The sequence below is a fragment of the Siphateles boraxobius genome, unplaced genomic scaffold, assembly GCF_051911475.1.
Source record: "Siphateles boraxobius isolate OS27281-9 unplaced genomic scaffold, OSU_SipBor_1 13, whole genome shotgun sequence".
Taxonomy (NCBI): Eukaryota; Metazoa; Chordata; class Actinopteri; order Cypriniformes; family Leuciscidae; genus Siphateles; species Siphateles boraxobius.
The window spans coordinates 29,670,995-29,694,203 of NW_027508733.1; the positions used below are offsets into that span (position 1 = coordinate 29,670,995).

At 38.3% G+C, this 23,209-nt stretch overlaps 1 protein-coding gene across 17 annotated transcripts in view; it reads left to right on the forward strand.

Annotated features, from left to right (window-relative positions):
• The window catches only part of dock3 (dedicator of cytokinesis 3), a 205,597-nt gene that overhangs the window by 66,164 nt on the left and 116,224 nt on the right, over window positions 1-23,209 (forward strand). For all 17 annotated transcript variants that reach the window (XR_013203395.1, XR_013203394.1, XM_077226928.1 and 14 more), the window contains 2 exons: window positions 10,477-10,532; window positions 20,847-20,943. Coding sequence is in view for 15 of the 17 variants with exons in the window: in XM_077226928.1 (XP_077083043.1) it covers window positions 10,477-10,532; window positions 20,847-20,943 (153 nt within the window). In the remaining 2 variants the exon portion in view is untranslated. The remainder of the gene's footprint in view (window positions 1-10,476; window positions 10,533-20,846; window positions 20,944-23,209) is intronic.

Sequence of the window (23,209 nt, forward strand, 5' to 3'; positions counted from 1 at the left end):
GATGTTGTGTCTATCAGAGCATTTATATCAGAAAACCTTTGTGTAAGACCACCGCACTGAGCTGAGGTGCGTTAGACAATGATTTCATTTTATTCTTAGGCTACACAGTTTGGCCATTTTGAGAAGATTTGAGAAAAACTGAAGTATATCTTTTGATTAAACTATGGCCACAATTTAGTAAAATGACACACAAAAATAACTTGAAATATTTAAGGCTGGGTAAATATTGGACAAAACAAATGTTGGGTTAATTTTACCTAGCAAATTGGTTTGTTTATTTAACCCAGCATAATGGGTTGATTTAAACCAGCATAGTTGATTCATTTTTACTATAGTTCTAGTTTTATCTTTTTTTTTTACTTCATACATTAATTAATGTTTACGGATTAACCTAAATCCTCTAAACTTAAACACAACCCACACAACCACTGGTTTGCATGATAATTCCTTTATTTTTCATCATATTTCACAGTATAACATAATTTGATATAGTTTTGAATAAATATAGTACACATTTATACTAGTTTAACAAATATTAGAAGAAAAAATTAAACATAAGTATAAGTAATTCAAGTGTAATGGACCAGTCTTTGTTGTCCCATTTCCACCGTAACAGCGCTGGATCTTATGCCGGCACTTGTGTCGTGTTCAGCGGGGGAAGGTCTAACTTCAGACCGCCGCCCTGCGTTTCATTGTAGCCGGAATATGCGGCGACTAACTCCATAATCTGTCCATAAACAATCAGCGTACAGTTCTGAGAACATATTTTAACATCATACGTATTTATATTCTGCTTCTTTTTTAAATAAAATCATAACATTTTATGCAAGGCATGGCGTTTCCATCACGCAAAAAGACTGGCGCGGCACTCGTTTAGGTTACTCACATCGCACCTGTATGTTGCTCTGCATAAAATTAAACGATATATAGAACAATAACAAATTTATAGATAAAATAAAATGTACACAAACCTGTATTTTACTGAAGACATGCACCATTTTGATGGACCTGCACTGCTCTCTCCTGAAGATTTTGCAAAAAGCCTGCGATAACTCACTACACTGGGTTGTTCATCTGATCTAGGATCTGGGTAGCACAAAAACTACCCAAACATTGGGTTGTTACATCTGACCCAGGAGCTGGGTAACACAAAAACGTCTCGGTTACGTATGGGAACCCTGGTTCCCCGAGGAGGGGAACAAAGACGTGAGTCGAAGAACGAAGATGAAGAACTGATTCTGACGAATGGGGATCGCTTGCGAGAGCCTATCTACTTTGAGTGTAACTAAACGAACCAATGCACAATGGCTTGCGATAATTGCTGTGAATCGTGGGGCGAGTATATAATGAGCAGCAGGTGCCTCACATCCTTGTTTTTCCGTTGAGGAGCCGGACATTTGACTCGGCCGTACAGCGGAAGCTCAGCAGCTGTGGCGAGGGGACTCACGTCTCTGTTCCCTCCTCGGGGAACGAGGGTTACCATATGTAACCGATACGTTCCCCTTCGTCAGCTCACTGTGACGTGAGTCAGAAGTGATTCTGACGAATAGGGATATCTAACAAAACGCCACGGCTGCTGGCCCTTCCAGCAGCCAGATTGAGCCTCCTGGCCTGACCGCAGTTTTGCACAAAAAGTAGGAGCTCTGTTCCGCAAGACCCACTCAGTGTGACTTATTGGATGACCCTGGGAAGGAGTGCCCTTGGGGAAGGAAACGCTGCGGAAGCCACATGCTACTCCATGGGGAGGCACTGTGACGGATACACATTTGGACTTGCCAAGCAGGGTAGTACAACATATGGCAGTCTCTGGGGTGGTTCCAGCCTCGTTATGGGGGGGGGGGGGGGGGGGGGGACACCAGCAGAGACAACAGAGCTGGCTCTGTTGAGGGAAAGAAACAGGCTCGTCCGCAGAGGAGCTGGTCATGGAGAAATGCACAAATTTGGTTGCCGCAGGGACCGCTACAGATGGACACTCAGACTAACAAAGGTTCCACATTGCATACGAGTGTAGGCCTGGCGTCAGACGCTCCACAACGTCTGACTGCCGTAGGGGTGACGGAGTAATTCACAGGGTTAGCCATTTCTGGAGAACACTACTGGAGCAAATAGATGCACGTATCCGGCCCATGGGGGCGAGAGTGGCATTGCAAGCTGACACTAAGAACGGGTCCCTCACGCTACTGGCCACCGGCGGTGAGTATACGGGACGATGCGATTTAGTCTCCTCACTCCCCTCAAGAACATGACAATCAGGTCACGCTTTCCCAATGACTTACCTTCAACTGCATTGTGATGTGCGGCGATAGCGGCAACATACACTTTGAGGGTGGAGGGAGACAGCCTTCACTGCAACCCATCTTGCAGAAAAAAAAGCACAACTCTGATCGGACATCTTCAGGGGTTTTCCGGTGGGAAGAAAACCATTCAACGAACAGGTTCCACTTCAGAGCATAAAGGCACCTAGTTGAGGGGGCTCTAGCAGAAGTGATGGTTTTTACCACCGCCTGTGGTAGGTCACCTAGAACCTCTGCATACCATCCAGGGACCAGACATGGAGGTTCCAGAGGTCTGGATGCGGGTGCCATAGAGTGCCCCATCTCTGAGAAAGCAGGTTCTTCCTCAGAGGAATGGGCCAGGAGGTGCTGTCGCGAGTAACATGAGTTCTGGGAAACAGGTCCAGTTGGTCCAATATGGCGCAACTAATTAGACCTGCTCCTTGTCCTCCCTAACTTTGCACAGTGTCTGTGCGAGAAGGCTCATTGGGGGAAACGTATACTTGCGTAGGTCCCGGGGCCAGCTGTGCTCCAGTGCAACCGTGCCAAGGGTCCCCTCAGCCAGGGAATAAAACTGGCAATGGGTTGAGTCCGGAGAAGTTGCTGTCCGTATGGACCAGTACGTGCTTGCAATGTAGTGGCCCTTTGAGGCGGCCCAGCGCAAGGCGTACTGTGAGCAACTCGAGGCAATTGATGTGCCAATGCATTTGAGTCCCTTCCACAGACCTGAAACTGCATGCCCGTTGTACGTGGCCCCCCAGCCGGTTGCAGAGGCATCCGTGATAACCACAGCATGCCTGGACACTTGTTCTAGGAGAACACCTGCCCGTAGAAACAAAGGGTCTGACCACGGGCTGAAGGTTTGGAGGCAGTGCGGGGTGACGTGCACCTGGTACATGCCGCTCTGCCACGCCCATCTCCGGACTCAGCCATGAAACCAGTGCTGAAGCGGTCTCATATGAAGCAATCCGAGCGGCGTTACTGCGGCTGCAGATGCCATATGCCCCAGGAGCCTCTGAAAAAGTTTCAGTGGAACCGCTGTCCTCCTCTTGATTGTACTCAAGCAGTTCAACACTGACCGGACGCACTCCTCTGTGAGTCGCGCTGTCTGGTTGACCGAGTCCAACTCCATACCGAGATAAGAGATCCTCTGCACATGAGAGAGTTTCCTCTTGTCCCAGTTGACCCGAAGCCCCAACAGACTGAGGTGATGGAGCACCATGTCCCTGTGTTCGCACAACTGATCCCGAGACTGAGCCATAATCAGCCAGTCATCGAGATAGTTGAGAATACGAATGTCGCATTCTCATAGTGGAACAATGGCCGCCTCCACGGCCTTCATAAAGACGCGGGGCAACAGGGACAGCCCGAAGGGTAGGACTTTGTACTGCTATGCCCTTCCCTCGAACGCAAACCGCAGGAACGGTCTGTGTCAAGGAAGAATCAAGACATGAAAGGACACATCCTTCAGGTCGATCGCTTCAGACCAATCTTGGGGACGGATGCATTCGAAAATGTGTTTCTGCTTGAGTATCTTGAATGGGAGCTTGTGCAGGGCCCGATTCAAGGTTTGCAGGTCCAAGATCGGCCATAACCAATCGCATTTCTTGGGTACAATGAAGTAGGGGGTGTAGAACCCTGTCTTCATATCGGCTGGAGGGACCGGCTCGATCACTTCCTTCGCCAGTAGGACCGATCTCTGCCCACAAGACAGGGGCATCACTGCTCCACACGGAGTGTGAAGTGGATGCCCCATGCCGTCGCTCACTGCCATATACGCCATCTTGAGATCCAGAGATAGAGAAGCTGCTCTTACTAAGAATTTGGGTACCGCTGACGAGACACCAGTGGTGGAACAGAATTTGAATAAACAAAATATTCTCCGCCCGACCCTCCACCAGGGAAGAGCAGCTGACTCTGGGTCACCTGTCTCAGGGCAGCTGAGACAGATGGCGTAGTCTTCCTGCGAAAGCTCGACGTCACAGTAGAGCTGGCTGTTATGGAGGGTTTGTTTTTTTTCGCAGGGGACTGACACTTTTGGCGACAAACAGACTGAGGGGTAGCCCACGATTGACTCTGGTAGCACATCGGGACAAGCTCTTGGTTACCTGAGCCTGCTTCTGGTCCTAATATAAGAACATATCTTAAATATCTTAGTACTTTTACAAATAAGTCAAATTTAAAGTTTTACTTTTAAAATATTTTAAGTATACTAAATTGCAACTTCAAAACAAGTTTCAATAGAAATGTCATTAAAGTGTATTTTAGTTCATGCTTGTTTGGCAGTATACTTTATCCGCGTATCAGTCATAATGGAAGGAATTATGTAATTACATATAAAGATGTACTTAAGCACTTAAGAATTACTTCCTACTTAAGTGTGTCAAAAAGCACATTTAAGTTCAACTAATTGCGTTTGGTATAAAGTTTAAACTAAAGTACATTTTCATTCAATTGTAAAAAAACATGAAATTAATTCTCCAAGAAAATTATATTCAGTTCACACTTAAGTGTATTTTTTTTAAAGGATATTAATCCTGAAATAAGTACTCTTTTTGTATTTTGTATTTCTGTTTCCCAAGGGTTAGACCAACCTTTTTTGATTTTGTTGATCAAAACTTTAGATTTGATTATAGTCTATATGCTAGTGTAAAAAATCACTAGCATATAAACTAATTTAATAACTCCTAAAAATCATTTTAGGCACATAAACAGATTTTAAATCTGCTCTGTGAAACAAACCAACAATATTGATGACACATCCTGCACTACACAGATTTTTGTCAAATCAGATGCTTGCCCATCCCCCACAACCAACACAAGATATATAATGTGCATTCACGCCATGTCGTAATTACTGTAATAATGAGATTATTATTACATCCTCATAGAACTCACAACTTGTAAACTGGGAAGCTCTGGCTTGTACTACGTGAACGCTGTACGTTACTGTTGTCATCTTAATATAACAGTAATTATTAAATGGCGTGAACACACCTTAATTGTCTGAAAACACAATTTTGCTTCTCAAGTAAATTTACTTATAGATTGTTTTAAGAATTTTCTTTTGGCTTGATGTTCAGCTAGTTCGCATACTAGTTTGTGTTACAACTCATTTTTTTACGGTGTCTTGCTGTTTTTACTTTCATTCTTCAAAAATGTTTCATTTAAAATTATGTGACGCTTAATAAAATACATTGATTGATAGGTACTTCATTGAGGATTTGAGGAAAAACTTCAAAGTGCATTTTATAAACTTGCACACTGCAAGCTAGCAGTGTATTTGTTTGTTCATGGTTACATTAAAAGTGACTCATTTTGTTCCTGTGAGTCATTCGTCTATCAGGAGATATCAAGAGATATCTTCTGTCCAACATGGCCGCAATGTTAATGTAAAGCACTTTCTTTACAATGGAGTTAGTAATATCAATGCTAGAGGTTTATTCCCATGGCTTACTGTTTTCCATTTGCATGCTAGCTTTTGGTTTAGTGAACTTGGGTTGTTCATATTAGCTTGACCATATCATTCAGAACCCTGCCAAGTCAAGATTCTAAAGGAGTACTGCTCACATGCTAATATGGATATGGATTATGATTTTTCAAAGTTTATTGACCCATTAGAGGAGCTGGGTGGCTTAAAGTTTATCTTACAGGTCTAAAGCAAAATTACCAACTTCCTACTTGGAAAAGCACAAAAGACCGCCAGATGTTCCTTCATTAAATGAACCTGTTTTATACATGTTTGCAGGAGTGTGAAAAACAATAATTTATAATCTGTTGATAATCATACACCTGCAGAACAAAAGCTACCATTGGTCTGTGTGTTTTTGTTTTTGTTTTTTGTTTTGGCCTGAGATTTTAAACACCTGCAAAGCTAAGGGAGATTTCACCGTTATGTCATCAAGTGTTGGGAAACATAAAACACATTTATAGTTGAAAGTCAGAGATATCAAACTGGAAAATCTGACTTTGGATGAAATGCAGAATTAGACTGTTCCATGATCCAAATCAATCGGACAGGTTTAAAGCCTATTAGCTGTACATGACAGAATTGTAGTTATTCCTCAGAGCTTTTAATATAACTTTGAGACCGTAATAACCGCTTAAGAAGTTTTTTACACTAAAATTACTGTTCGTATAAAATTACACGAAAATTACTGACATTACTGATTTATTTAAAAATATGCAAGTTGCATGAGTTATTATATTATATTATATTATATTATATTATATTATATTATATTATATTATATTATATTATATTATATTATATTATATTATATTATATTATTATGTTATATTATATGCGACCCTGGATCACAAAACCAGTCACAAGTAGCACAGGTATATTTGTGGCAATAGCCAAAAATGCCTTTATTTTATGCCAAAATAATTAGGATTTTAAGATAATTTTTCATGAAGATAGTTTGTAAATTTCCTACCATAAATATATAAAACATTTATTTTTGTGAGTGAATGCAGCACGATCGTGAACATAAATGGACAACTTTAAAGGTGTTTCGATTTTTTTGCACCCTCAGATTCCAGATTTTCAATAGTTGTATCTCAGCAAAATATTGTCCTATCCTAACAAACCATACATCAATGCAAAGCTTAGTAAATGAGCATGTTATGTCATGTTATGTCATGTTATGTTATGTTATGTTATGTTATGTTGTTACTTTGGTAATTTTTTTTATCACTGGCCCTTTAAAGCATTTCTTGCTGACTCTGCTGTCACTTTCATGTCCTCCATGACACATGCTGCTTTATTTCCAGCACTCAGTTCTGGTGCTCAGGATAAAAATAATAACATAAAATATATGCTTCTGACACACACACACACACACACACACACACACACACACACACACACACACACACACACACACACACACACACACACACACACACACACACACACACACAATCACACACACACACACACAATCACACACACACACACACACACACTGATAAAATGAGTTTCAGCAGATGGAGCTGATGTGTACACACACACACACACACACACACATCTGTGCCGCCGCAGGGCCTGCAAAAACATCTCGTCTCAGTTCAGCTCATATAGAGCTGCTGTATTATCTGACTCAAAAATGGAAGCTGAACGCAGGATAAAATGACAATGCTTGAGATGTGGATCAGCACGTTATTCACACTCAGTCTGGAAATGCCACACGCCACGCCTGACTTATTAATCAAACCGACAAGTCGTCCTTAAGTCTTTTTATTAACCCATTTTCTTTTTTTACTCTTTTTGTTAAGTTTCTTAGTCCTGTTTGATTTTTTGCCATTTAGGTAAATCTCATAAAACCTGTGAAGAAAATGTCACTGTCATATTTCAACTGCAAATCATTTTCTTTCTTTTTGTTGCTGTTATATTTATCATTATTGCATTATTGTTTTGCCTGATTTTATGGCCATTAGTGGAATTATTGTAACACAAATATTACTTATCTTTCATGTCACAATGAAGCACATTTTACACAACGGTCATTACCATAATGCAACAAAATCTAAAATAAATAGTTAAAAAGAACACCATTTATTCAATACAGAAATCTGTTCTAACAATATAAATCTTTACTATCACTTTTTATCCATTTAGCACATCCTTGCTGAATTAAAGTATTAATTTCTTTCAAAATATAAAGAAAAAAAAGAGAAATAGACTTCTTTGAAAAACATTAAAAATAGTAATTTTTCCAAACTTACTGTTTATTTTACTGTGCTCTAAAGTATCAAAGTAGCGATTGCTGTAAATTGTAATTGTTATAAAAATAAAATAAATACCTTATTTATTACGGTAATGAGAATTTGGGTTGAATATAAACCTAAAAATTATACATATTAGCTTTTAGGGATGAAATACGAACATGTTTTCATTGACATAATTGGCATTTCTCCTAAAGGGGTATTTTTTATTATCATCTTTTTTTTCATGACAATTAAGCACATTTTACACAACTGTTATTACCGTAATGCAACAAAATCCCATAAGTTTTGTGGAAAATAGAAATAGAATAAAAAATTTACACATTACGGTTACGAGACATTTGGGGTGACATAACTACCAAAGGGTGTTGTCTCAATGATTTAGCTTTAAATTACAAATGAATGCATTTCTAAAATGTTTGTAATTCACATGACCAACATGAAAAGAGCTCTTCTCAAGCAATAGGTCTTCATGTATGACCGTAAGAGGCGATTAGCGGGTGACCGCCCATCTCGTGAATACTAACACATGCTGGTTTGTGGTCCTTGCACATGGAATCCTTCCTCCAGCAGATGGAGGTTTGTTCGAGAGCATTTGGTGTCCTCAATTACTAATTATCCTGACCTTTGATAGGGAACAGCGAAGACAATTAGACAACTGTATGTGGCAAGAAACTCCACCATCTGGATTCTTCCTCTGAGATGTTGGTGTGGCATGTTCTGTGTATCCCCAGAGGAAGGAAACATCGAAAATGAGATCTCTTTAACATCTCAAATGTTTCTCCTAAACTAAAATGGGGTTTCTTTAACATCATCTAAAACTAAAGACCCCGATGGTCTCCATCAAAGTTTCAGACAAGATCTCAAGAACTTCACACATAGGCTCAGATGTTTCTCAGCTAGAGAAGATCTCACATTAATCTCTTTTAAAGTTAAGAAGACACCGCACTTGAAAGACACCTTAAAAAAAATCCTAAATTCAAAGTTTAAGCCTATTTTAAGAGTGAAGTCGTGCAGAAATTAGGTTAACAAGAGGAGACAAATGTAAGAGCTCCAGTGTCTTGGTAAGGAGAAAAATATGAGCACAGATGTTATTGAAATTTTAGGAGAAACATCTGAAATGCTGTTGATACTAAACCGAGAGATATATGAGAAGCACAAATAAGTCTTCTAAACTTAGGAAAAGCAATCACTAAGCAATACATTTTTTTCCTCTTTGTCCGTACGTTTCACTCTTCTAAAGCAACTTACATGATAAACTGAATAGTTGAATGAATAAAATGTTTTCCTGCTCAAGTTTCAATGTGTTAACTTGTAAATCTAAAATGTTAGAAAATACAAAGCAAACAAAGACTTTTGGTTTTCAGATTTTGTCTTGAGAAAGAGACCATGATAATCTCGCAAGTCCTAGTCGCAGTTTCAGAACCGATTTTAAATGTTTCAAACTGTGCTCAGATTTTCCTAGAGACCACAATTTGCAAACAAAAGTCAGAAATGTCAACTATATTTTGCTGAAAAGAAGTGTAAAAGATTGTTTTCACGACGAGGGCACATTACACATTTGTGATTACCGTAATGCAACAAAATCTCAGAAAAGAATATATTTTGAAAAATATATTCACAAAAGAATGTTCACCTGTTTCCTAATGAAAGTCAGGGCTTTTAAACAGCATTTGAACTCTTTGAATTTGATTGTGTGTACAAAGTGAGACTAAACGAAACTAAACAAAGCAAACGGAACAAAACAAAATTAAATGCACAAAATTAAATGAACAAAATGCACAAAACAAAATGAAACAAACAAAACACACAAAACAACGAAATGCACAAAAACAAAAAGAAATTCACAAAACAAAACAACTCAGAAAGCAAAACAAAGCAAACAAAACAACACACAAAACGAAACAGACAAAATAACACAAAACAAAATTAAATTCACAAAACAACACACAAAACCACAAAATGCACAAAACAAACTGCACGAAACGAAACTCTCAAAAAAAATTAAATTCACAAAACAAAATGAAACCAACAAAATGAAATAAACAAAACAAAAAGAAATTTACAAAAGAAAACTCAGAAAACCAACACACAAAATGAAACAATACAATTCACAAAATAACACACAAAACAAAAATGCACAAAACAAAACGAAATTCACGAAACACAAAACAAAACACAACATGAAACAAAACACTGAGGACATTTTCAGAATAAACACACATTTTTTCGTGTTCCACAGAATAAAGTAATGCCGTTTTATAATGACATGAGGATGAGGAAATTGATTATTTTTGATAAATACTTTTTTTGGGTGAACTATCTCTTTAAGTCTAACACATCATGTAAAGATTATGACATGGTCTTCATCGCTGAATCACATTCTGCTTGGTCACAGCCACCGGCTCTCTTCATGGAAGCTTATAGTCGCAGAAGCAGAGATGTAATCTTCTTCCCTTTTGTTTCGCAGGGAATCTTCCCAGCCGGCTACGTCCACTTGAAGAAGGCTATCGTCGCTAACAGAGGGTAAGTGTCCTTATACTGAATTATGTCAAGCTGTTCCCTCAATAGAGAACAAATGGGTTGGAGGAGGAAATGCGACACCGAGAGAGACGGATGTTAGATAAACAATTTATTTATTCATTTATCTCAATCCTGTTATTCCCTTTCTCCTATCCTACTGTCCTCATGAGTTTTGTCACATGTCTGAAATGCTGAGATTTCATCTATCATTTCGGTCTGTTAAATATTTGCTACAGATATTGAGCTCTTGGTGGTTCAAACACTTAATTTATTGTGTGGCATTTTGTGGGTTATAATTGATTCATAATTGAAAGAGGTTTATATCATCTTCCCTTGTGGAAAATAAGTGCACTTAATTGTATTTTAATGTGCACTTCAAAAGGAATTTTTTTGTTAACTGTACAGATAATAATAATTAAGCAAAAGACCTTGTTACAGTTCGTCGATTAACAATGTTTACTCATTCTACATGTTACCCGGACTGAGAGATTTCACGTTTATTTGTCAGAAAAGTACTTTAACCAGCTCCAGGGCTTTCGTAAACACTACAGCTTATGATTTTTTGTATCCTCGCACACGGACAGTCAGATCGGCAGAGGGTTATTAACAAAACAGTTATGGTAAGGATAAGTTTTTCACTGAAAATTTTATCGTACAACGTATACTCTATAAAATAATTATAAGTACACTTTAAAGAAGTATACTTATTTTGATGTGTCGACTAACACTTAAACACAAGTACTTTATTACAATTTTATCTGCAGTGTGTTGTTTGATATTACATTTAAAGTTAAATATTTTAAATGTTTTAAATTGCAACTTTATCGTTATAAATGTATAATTAGAATATATATATATATATAAAAATACATGACATAAAAGTTTCAATTTCACATTTAAACACTTGATGTTCGAAAACATTCAGAAAGTATGCTTTCATAACCCGATATGAACATTATTGCAAAACCTTTTCAGAACATATTTTTGAGAAGGAAACTTCGAGAGTTCGAGAAAGGTTAGGATAAGACGTAGCAGTGTAAAAAGAGAGAGAATGGGAAACAGTGAGCAAAAAAGGCGAAGAAAGAAACTCTGGGCTGCCTCTCCCTGTGGGAACTGACTTCTGAAAACACTTGGGGAAACTGCACATCAGGGACTCTCAGTCGACAGCTTCTCCTGTTTGTTTTAGCTTTTGATACTTTCCAACTGTATGCGTGTGTATAACTTCACAGTCTTCCCACAACACATGTGCACATGCAAATGCACACACACATGTCTTTATTGTGTTCAGGCAGATGGGTAGAGCAGGTCCCAGGGGCCGTGTTCAACAGTTAAAGCTATGAAAAACCCCCCAAAAAAAAAACAAAAAAAAAAACATTTAAAGCTACGCAAACTTGTTTACAGCCAGCTTTCATTATAGTCTGACAAATATACTATGGCTTAGAAAATTGTGAGTGTTATATATACACACCTATTAGCCACATTATTAGGTACTATCTATCTATCTATCTATCTATCTATCTATCTATCTATCTATCTATCTATCTATCTATCTATCTATCTGTCTGTCTGTCTGTCTGTCTGTCTGTCTGTCTGTCAAAGTGGCATGTGATACGGTGATATACAGTGTCTTACAATGTAAAGGCTGTTCAGACAGTGAGCAAATAAAACATGGTGGGCACATTTTTGGTACAAAATTTAGGGCTGTCACAATTTGATTAATTTTCATAAAAATAATTCCTTTAGAGTAATTGTTTTGTCCATGTCAGTAACATTGTACGATTAGGACACATATACATACAGTACCTCTAAATTCAATAAAAATGTATTATTATTGTAATGTTATTAAGCTTTGGTACGAAGAAACAGTAAAATACAGTTTAAATAATATTTGAATATATTTTAAAGTAATATTTTGAATTTGTTCAAATATATAATATTTTACACAAATATATTTTTAAATATTAAATAAATATGAAATATTATTTACACATTTGTATTATTTTAATTCTCTTTTGTGTATTGTGTTTATTAAACGAGCCAATTAGCCAATTATTAGTAATGATAAATAATTATTATTTACAAAAAGCATTCTTTATGACTGTTTAATCAGCTCATAACAATGAATTACACTGTCGTTCAAAGGTTTGGGGTCAGTAAGATTCTTATCCTTACCAATGCATTTATTTGCATACGAATACAGTAACATCCTGTATTCGTATGCAATTCGAATGTATTCCTGTATTCGATCCTTCAAAAATCATCCTAATATGATGATTTGATGATCAAGAAACATTACTTATTATTATCAATGTTATAATATAGGCACGCGCCGGCCCTGGGTAACATTTTAAGGTTTTAATGGTATTTTGCCCTATATTTGGGTGTTAGGTCTTCCACCATATTTTTTTTATTTATTTTTTACTATTAAAATTTTCCACCACCTGAAAAAGTTTGATAATCGCTGCTTTAAAACATATGACGATATGTTTATGTCGTTAGCTTGAATTACAAATTTGGGTAGCATGTCCCGGGATCGAATTATAGCGTCTCATCAGAATTCAGAAAAAAAGGAGGATAATGACTCTGTAAAAGCTGTTACTTTGGACACATGTGATGATAAAGCAGAAGAAAGAGATCAATCTATTTCCACCGAGTGTCAGAGAAGGACAGTGGAAGGACAATGGAGGTAAAACAGTATGGAGAGATGAATGGACAGGAAGAGCTAAAGAGACAGCAGGAATATGAAGGATAATCTCATGGAATTGAACTGTGATGATGTACTTCTGTGCTCACTGTTATTTAAAGACCCCATGAGATGCTTTAACAAAAATATTTTTTTTTTCCTTCCAGATTTATCGTAAACAGAATTTTGTGCGAGACATATCAAAAGGCTTGCCCTTGATTGTATAAATAAGGTGTACATGTAAATAAATAAATTGATGTGTTTATCTGAAAAAATAAATATACTTAAACATAAACAAATATCATTTAGACACTTAAGTATATTATTTTTGTTATTTTATTCAAATATAGTAAGCATTCATTACTACTAACTTTTTTTTGGATAGTCACACTAACCTCCGGTCAATGTTTGTGTTTTCTGCATCAGTTTATTTGTAAAAAAAAAAAAAATGGATGGATGGATGAACGAATGACTGAATGGATGGATGGATGGTTGAATGAATGAATGACTGGATGGATTGATGGATACTTGAATGAATGAATGAATGGATTGATGGTTGAATGGATGGATTGATTGATTGATTGATATAATGGATGGATGATTGATTTAATTAATTAATTAATTAATTAATTAATTAATTAATGACTGGATAGATGTATGGCTGGCTGAATTAATTAATGGATGGATAGTTGAATGAATGAATGACTGGATCGATGGTTGAATTGAATGAATGAATGAATGAATGACTGATGAATTGATGGATGCTTGAATGGATGGATGGATGGATGGATGGATGGATGGATGGATGGATGGATGAATGGATGGATGGATGGATGGATGGATTGATAGATGCTTGAATGAATTGATGGATGGATGGATGGATGAATGGATGGATTGATTGATGGAATGGATGGATGGTTTATTGAATTAATTAATTAATTACTGGACAGATGTATGGATGGCTGAATTAATTAATTAATGGATGGATGGTTGAATGAATGAATGAATGATTGATGGATGCTTGAATGAATGGATGAATGAGTGGATGGATGAATGGGTGGATAAATGAATCGATGGATGAATGAATGACTGGATGGACGATTGGTTGATTGAATGAATAAATGAATTAATGACTGGATGAATGAATGACTGGATGCATTGTTGGATGAATGAATGAATGAATGAATGAATGAATTAATTAATTAATGAATGGATGGATTGATGAATGCTTGAATGAATGAATGGATGGATGAATGGTTGAATAATGGATGGATGGTTGAATGAATGAATGAATGAATGGATGGATGGATGGATGGATGAACAAATGAATGAATGAATGACTGGATGGATTGATGAATGCCTGAATGAATGAATGGATGGATGGATGAATGGCTGAATGGACGGATGAATGAATGGATGGATGGATGGATGGATGGATGGTTGAATGAATGAATGGATGGATGGATGGATGAACAAATGAATGACTGGACGAATGAATGAATGATTGAATGAATTCACAAGTAACATTTGTGTTTGTGTTCTCTTCATCAGTTTATTTGTAAAAACAAACAAAGATATATTATTTATACATAAATAAAATGTTATTTATGCTATTTTTGTATATTTATTGAACTATATTAAGAATTCATTGCTACTACTTTTCTGTTGATTGTTGTTTTCTGTCACAGTTTATCTGTTAAATATGTAAGTTGGTAAATATATTAATATATTATTTAAACAACGTGTTTATGATTTGTTTTATTTATTTAATAGCAAGTATTCATTAATACTAACTTATTTTCTGGAGATCACTTACAGTGCTTAGCATAAGTGAACACACCCATGCTAAAGTTGTCTAAAAAGAGGAATAAAAAAATCATCTTTTGGAATTTGATCTTAATGCCTTAATTTAAAAAATGAGGAAAAATACAACCTTTAAGGACACCAATTTTCTTTGTGAATGAATAATGTATTGTAAATAAATAAATGTTCTTCTTTAAAATACAGGTTGCGTAAGTCAGGACACCCCTATGTTAAATTCCCATAGAGGCAGAAAGATTTTTATTTTTAAAGGCCAGTTGTTTCATAGATCCTGGATACTATGTACTCCAAGACTTTGGAATTAAAATATCCCCACATCACATTCCCTTCACCATACCTAGAGATTGGCATGGTGTTATTTCAATTAGACATTTAGACATGTCATGACGTAACATGTGACGGCATACACAGAAGTTACAAAGGGACGCCGGCACACATCAGAGTTAGCTCTTTTCTCTTCAGCAAACGCTCTGTGTACAACTGTCTGTCATATTTGGTGTTGTTAATCCCGTAAGAACTTTAATTAAAGGTCTGCATTGCAATACATAATCTAGCGGCTCGGATCTCGCGTTTGCCGAGGCAGCGCGTAGATTACGGGTCTACTCTGGGCGGGTCTCTCAATATAGATTCTATGTGGGTGCGAGGCATGCTCGCTGTGTTCATTGAGAAAAGCGTAGATTAGGGTTCTGCAATAAAAGGGACACATGCGATCTGTAAATTAATACTGTTTGGGTGCGAGGCATTCACAGTCAGCTCCTGAGGGCGCTGTCGGATGTTTCAGCCTCGCACCTGTTGACTTTCTTCTCGAGGGATGAAAGCCAAATATACTGCTGCTACACTACGGCCTAAGGTGGAATGTGTTTCCGCTTGGTGTAGAGAGCGTGAGGTGGATCCAGTTAACTGCCCGGTTGGTTTCAGAGCTGGAGCTCCTCCAAGATCGCCTCTCTGCTGGTCTTACCCCGTCCACACTCAAAGTGTACGCGGCTGCCATTGCGGCCCGCCACGCTGCTCTGGGTGATGGGCCTCTGGGGAGACATCAGCTGGTCGTACGTTTCCTTTGTGGGGCTCGGAGGATGAGACCTGCAGCTCGTACTCGAGGCCCCCTTCAAACCTCTGGAGTCAGCTGAGGCCAAGAACCTTTCCCTCAAGGTATTTTTTTTATTAGTCTTTACTCTCTGAGGAGAGTAGGAGATCTTCAGACGCTCTCTATATCTCATGGGTGCCTTGAGTTTGCTCCAGGCAACTTTAAGGCTAGCTTGCATCCCAGGCCGGGCTATGTGCCTAAAGTGACATCTAATGTGGCACGGCCTATGGTTCTGTAGGCTTTTCATCCTCTACCTTACGTGACGGCGGAAGAAGAAAGACTTTATTTGCACTGCCCGGTCAGAGCTCTCATGATTTATGTCCAGAGGTCTTCTTCTAGGTGGAAGTCAAACCAGTTGCTGGTGTGCTTCTGGTCGCCCAAGAAGGGGCTTCCCGCATCCAAACAGACCATCAGTAACTGGATGGTTCAGGCTATCTCTATGGTCTATCAGGTGGGCAGCTTGCCTTCACTTTTGGCCATGAGGGCTCATTCAACCAGAGGCCTGGCATCCTCTAGAGCCCTCCTTTCAGGGGCCCCGATCCAAGAAGTGTGCGATGCAGCAGGATGGTCCGCCCCTCAGCCTGGACATTCCTTCTACGCCAGGCACTCTAGTGCTCTCGTCCTAAGTGTGCCTGTGCGCAGCACAAATCATGGTAGCCCAAGTACACTGAAGATAATCGGCATTGAACATGTCCCTAAGTCAATAAGAGGAGGAGATAAGGTTAACAGGCTTTTACAAAGAGAGTCTTTCTGGATCTATACACTGAAAGCAACTACATTTCCAGGCTTAAACGGAGAATTAGATTTGGTACCATTTTTGTAATCGTTTTTCTAGCAAGTTATACTATGCATTATTTGATGTATACATCATTTGATTTGTGTATTTCAACCAGTGTAATTTGTTTTGTAATATGTATTTGTGTATTCTGACTTGTATACTTCATTAATATTTCGGTTTAATTGTTTATAAATAGTGTGTATATATAAGTGTGTGTGTGTGTGTGTGTGTGTGTGTGTGTATATATATATATATATATATATATATATATATATATATATATATATATATATATATATATATATATATACAGGGGTTAAATTGGGATTTATTATGTGGGGGTGCTCTCCCTAGGGGGGTTCGGGGGCATGTCCCCCCGGGAATAATAATAATAAAAAAAACATTAAATAGCACTTTCTGGAGAGTTTTGTGCAAATAAATGGAGAAATTGAGTATTAAATGATACGTGAAAAACTGCAAGGTTAAGAGTTTATACTTTGCATTGTTGTAGTATCAACAGGTATTAGGACATTTAGCATTTACATTACTGTTAATCAGTCATCACTTGATTACACATTGTATTACCTTGTTATGATATATAGTGACCCATACAATGTGCCACACATAATGTGCCACATGAAGAGACAGTGCAGCATATGACAGTAGCAACAGCTGAGAAAATTTGGGTCTGTGGTGACCAGGTCCACCTCACACACACTTCCTCCCATTCTCTCTCTTTAGTACTACAACACACACACACTCATCCTACTCTGTATCATTTCTAATCAAGATATGCACAAGTCACAAAAATAAAATCAATCTATCCTTGTGGAAAGGTTGCTTGGTAGCTAAATGTAGGTCTAGCAATTCTTATATTGCTGTAATTCACACAGATCAAATACAAATATGCTGACTGAATAGATTGCTAGTTTATTTTGAGTAGCCAGCTAGCAGTTCTCTTTGCAGTTTGCTGATAATCCGGTGTCTGAAGTAAAATGCTCAAAACATCTCCTGAGAAAAATCACATGGTCAACCTAGTCTTGGTTATTTAATTTTGATTTAGTCATATATTCCTTACCTTGTCATTCAAGGCCAGGGCACTTTTTGTACATTTCTGGAACTTTTGCGCGCTTCCACAACCCGCGCAACTATGGATCTCCTAGGAATATTCATTATATTTCTGCGTACATTTATCCGGGTCACCTAGATGCGCGTGTGCGAGCGGTGCACGATCATGGTCGACTGACAACGAGATTAAGCAGCTGAACAAGAATACGGCCGTGTTCCGATTGTTCTCAGCTCCGCCGAGACAAAATAGACATGCCATTTAAAAAAATCTTTAATTTATTGTCATAAATATGTTTTCAAAAGCATCACTTTCATCAAATTGTATGTGACATAATTTCCAGTAGGCAACTGACTGCAAACAAGCAGGCTTATGTGCCGGGGCTGAGCCCCGGAGAGGCCCGGCCCAATTTAAACAATGCATATATATATATATATATAATTTTTTTTTTATGTGTTCGATTTAACTTTATATCGTGTGAGAATTTTTATTTTTTATTTTTGTTATATTCTTTGAACTTTTCTCTCTTTAGGTTGCCTTACACAGTGTGACCAGGTGCTTGTAATTTGACTAATTAATTGCTGCTTAAAATGACTTTGTTTGTTACACACACCCTGACGAAGGCATGTAAAACCGCAACGCATAGCTGTACCTGTCACCAATTTTAATGCTTAAAGCCATGAATAAATAAAGGCTTTTTAACTTTTTTCAACATAATTCGAGTGCCTTGGAGTACCTTTGTTTTTTGAGCTGAATTATCCCATACAACCGAAGAGCACGGAGATTTCACACCCCGTGCAGCACTTCTAGTGCATTCCTTGCTTTGAAGTGCCTGTGCGCAGCTTCACACTGGGACAGGCAGGGCTCATTGTGGCATAGTGGGTACTCATTCCCCAAAGTGTCGTCATCGACGCAAGGGAACGTATCGGGTTACGGCTGTAACCCCTGTTCCCTGAGAAGGGAACGAGACATTGCGTCTCTTCGCCACGCCTTCCCCTGCCTGGGAGCGACTTGCTTCATCGCAGAAGCTAACTCTGTTGTGTGCGGCGTCCCTTTGTAGCTTCCGTGTATGCCGTCACGTTACGTCATGACGCAACGCCAATCAGGATTGGAATAGTTTCATTCATGCTTCAGACGCATGAATTCGTCTGGGGGCATTCCCCAAAGTGTCGTCATCGACGCAGTGTCTCGTTCCCTTCTCAGGGAACAGGGGTTACAGCCGTAACCCGAGACGTTTTATTTGTAAAATAGAACATAAACAAATAAATAAATATTATTTATACATAAAAAAGTGCTATTTATAGCTATTTTTATTATTTTTTATTTAAATATTGTAACCATACATTACTACTAACTTTTTTTACACACTAACCTCTGGTCAATGTTTGTGTTTTCTGCATTGGTTTACTGTAAAATAAAATTAAATAAAATATTAAAACTAGGTATGGGCAAAACAAACAAGATACAGTACCTTCAATGACCTGTAGATGGCGACCTCACTTTTGTTATAGCAGAAATAAACAGCACCAGAAAAAGTTAGCCCTGCCAAATGTAACGAGTAATTCCATTACTCATCACAAATATATTGAGTATAGGGGTCGACCGATTATCGGCCTGGCCGATTATCGGTGCCGATATTGAGCATTTTTATGGTTATAGGTATCTGCCATTTTCAAAACCGATTTGCCGATAAAATAAGATAATTTTGAAATGCGCTATATATGGCTCTGACGCAGCCACCTCTGTCGGAACTCACCACTCTGTAGACTAGACCAATGCAATGTCCCGCACATCAGATTTGTTGGGAGTCACGAGTCCGGCCAATCAATGCGGAGAGCTGAAGGCACTGAAAGTTTAGCACTCACACCGACAGCACCTGCTGACTGGAGCTGCTGCACTGATCACACATCAGTTGTCTTGTCTCTCAAAGTTAAGGCAGCAGCAGACATTGCTGAAGTAGCAATAAATTACTACACTGAAGTTGCAAAACACCTCAATATAATAGGGTCCTGTGATGTCCGCGATGTAGAAAACACGGAACGAATCGTGGAATCCAGTCATAAAAACAGAATTTACTGTATAAAGCGAAATGTCACGGAATTTGTCAACTTCTTGATGAATTAATAAAAAGCAGGTCAGTACAAATCAAATCGAATTTCAAAACGCAAAAAGACTATTTAAATATGAATCCTGCGTGTCTCTAAATGAATGTTAAATACGCTTTTTTCAGCCTCAGCCGCATCATTATATGAGGACATGATTGCATAAACATCATCCCCTGTAGAGCCGTTTAGTCACTTAATGAGCTTTTTAAAGCTTCAACTGAGAAAAGTTATCGTCATATCATAAACACACAAAAACTCAAAGATCTCCACGGCAACCCGTCAAAATAAAAGTTTGTTTTTTCATAGGGCCCTAAACATGTAATTTTTTGTTAATCTGTAAATAAATTGAATGAGTTTGATGATTTCAATTAATAAGAAATGCTTTTTGATTACTAAAATTTAATTTAACCATCAAAATAGAGTCTTAAAGTTTTACAGAATGCTGCTGGGTGCTCCCTGCACATTTTTTATTATTATTATTATTATTATTATTAATAATAATAATAATGTTATTATTAACAGTTCTCAGATTTAAAGATATGTTTAAAATAATTTAAAGAAAGTATTTGTCAAAACTCTTTGTTATTCTTAATTTTGACATTAACTTACATTTTTACACCAGACATAGGCTATATATCGGTTTTAAAATATCGGTTATCGGTCTACTTGATCTGTAATAATCGGTATCGGCATCGGCCCTGAAAATCACATATTGGTCGACTCCTAATTGAGTACATATACACTTGTTAACCTCCGGTGAATCTCTCTGTTTGTGTGCAGGCAGTATGAGACCGTGGTCCCCCTGGAGGACCCCATCATTACAGAGGTCACCTCTACACTGCAGGAGTGGTCTGTCCTGTGGAAACAGCTGTATGTGGTAAGTCCCGAACCGTCACAAAAACACACAATACTGGAGACATGGATTACAGTACTTGCAATGCTGGAACTGCTCCATGTAGTTTGGGTGTGTTTTGTACAATATTGTGATTGCAGTGTTTGAGAAGCTTCTAACATTTATGAATCTTCCTATAGAAGAAGGTTTTATAGTCTGTTTTTCCTTCCGAAAAGCAAAAAGAGAAGCTGTTGTGAATGTTGTTATCTTGGATTAATTGATGAATATCAAAGAGCACTTTTAAGTGCCATGAGCAATGATTTGAGTAATTCTCAGGCAGGAGAGGCTTTGAACGCGCTGGTCTCCTCACACACACACACACACACACACACACACACACACACACACACACACACACACACACACACACACACACACACACACACACACACACACACACACACACACACACAGAGACTATGAGATCTGACAGAGCCCTTTATGTAAGCCTGTATTGAGGATTACCAAGCATTAGTGTACGACATGACAATGGGACTCTCTCTCTCTCTCTCTCTCTCTCTCTCTCTCTCTCTCTCTCTCTCTCTCTCTCTCTCTTTGGGATGTCAGACATGACGTAACCACCGAGATTTTAACAGCGTATATTCGTGTCATTCGTCATTGCTAACTGCCATTTTGATTACATCTACTGCTCAGCACAAAAAGGATGACACAGCATTTTTGCACACATGTTCATTATCCACTTATTAACACTCAAATAACACCCCCCCCCCCCCCCCCCCCCCCCCACTTTTTAAAACAAAAGTTACGCCACTGATATGATGCCTTATTTTTCATGCCATTTTAATATATAATTGTTTTGGTCTATCGTGTCTTAATTAAGCTTGGAACAATAATAAAACAATTTGCCAATGAAGTAAGAACAATAAATGATATTTAAAATACTGTAAAGTCTGAAAGTTTTAATGTCTTTTCTTTTTTAATATACGGATTAAAACTGTTTTTGCCATTTAGGAGGACCCGTCACAGCAGAGAAAATAGCTTATTTTTGCATTTATCTCTGAGGCCTATTTTTAAACCGCAACATGGTTCCTCAAACACCTTTTTGTACTCAATCATTTCACCAATTGAAAGACATGAAAGCTTGTAATGCGGCTTCTAGGATTCTGACAGCCTCGTAATGCGGCTCAAAAAATAAACGCTCATTCGGTGGCCAGCTGAATCAAGGATGACTAATTCACACTGATTTGTATTGCGTAACGAGGCTGTGGTTCAGCAGATAGCGCTCAGATTCATGTTTAGAAACGTGCACGACGGCACGCAGACAGTCACGTGGAAACAGTTGTTGTAATGGCTTGTAACAGAAACTGTCTCAATTAAGATCTCAGTGTATCTGGGACTCCGACCAAAGCCAGCACTCTTATCAGAAGCCAACGCAGGCCATAAATGTGTTTGACTTATTATTCAACAGTGTGTTCTGCATTTGCTGTTTCTGGTCTGGCAGATTCATCATCTTCATATGTTGTTATGATGTTGTTATCATAATGTTATTAGCAGTATGTTAATATTAGCTGATAGTTTTGGCTGGATTTTAACTGACCATCCATCCATCCATCCATCCATCCATCCATCCATCCATCCATCCATCCATCCATCCATCCATCCATCCATCCATCCATCCATCCATCCATCCATCCATCCATCCATCCATCCATCCATCCATCCATCCATCCATCCTAGATTTTTCAGTTGTGTTCAGTATTTCTGTGTGAAACTGATGGAGCATGCTGAGTTTGCCTTTATATTGACTGACAGGTTTCCCTATGGGCAACCGCTTTTAAAATGCAACACTGGGTCAGGAGACGGTCACAGAAAGACTTGTGATGGATCCGCACCCTTGGCATACGGACACAAATCTGTGGGATTGTGATGAGGTTCCTTACTGGATAGTGCAGAGTGACAGTGAAGTTTTGTGTAAATCCTCAAAGCGTCGGTTTCCTCTCAAGCCTGTCACAGAACATACCGTACGGGTGACCTGAGCCAAATATGTGCATATTTTATGTGTTTTAAGGCTTAGTCATGCATATATTTGAGGCTCCGAGCTAAAATGACCAACTGCGATTATAAGTATACCAACTTTCATGACATTGCTATCCTCAGATTATGGGAAAGTGCTTCAGTTTCTCAGAAGTTTCATGAAATGGGCTGTACTGTGCATCGCTCATTAAAATATCAAAACTTTCCAGAAATATTTGGTCAGCTACATTCAAATCTGTCTATCTGTTATATATAA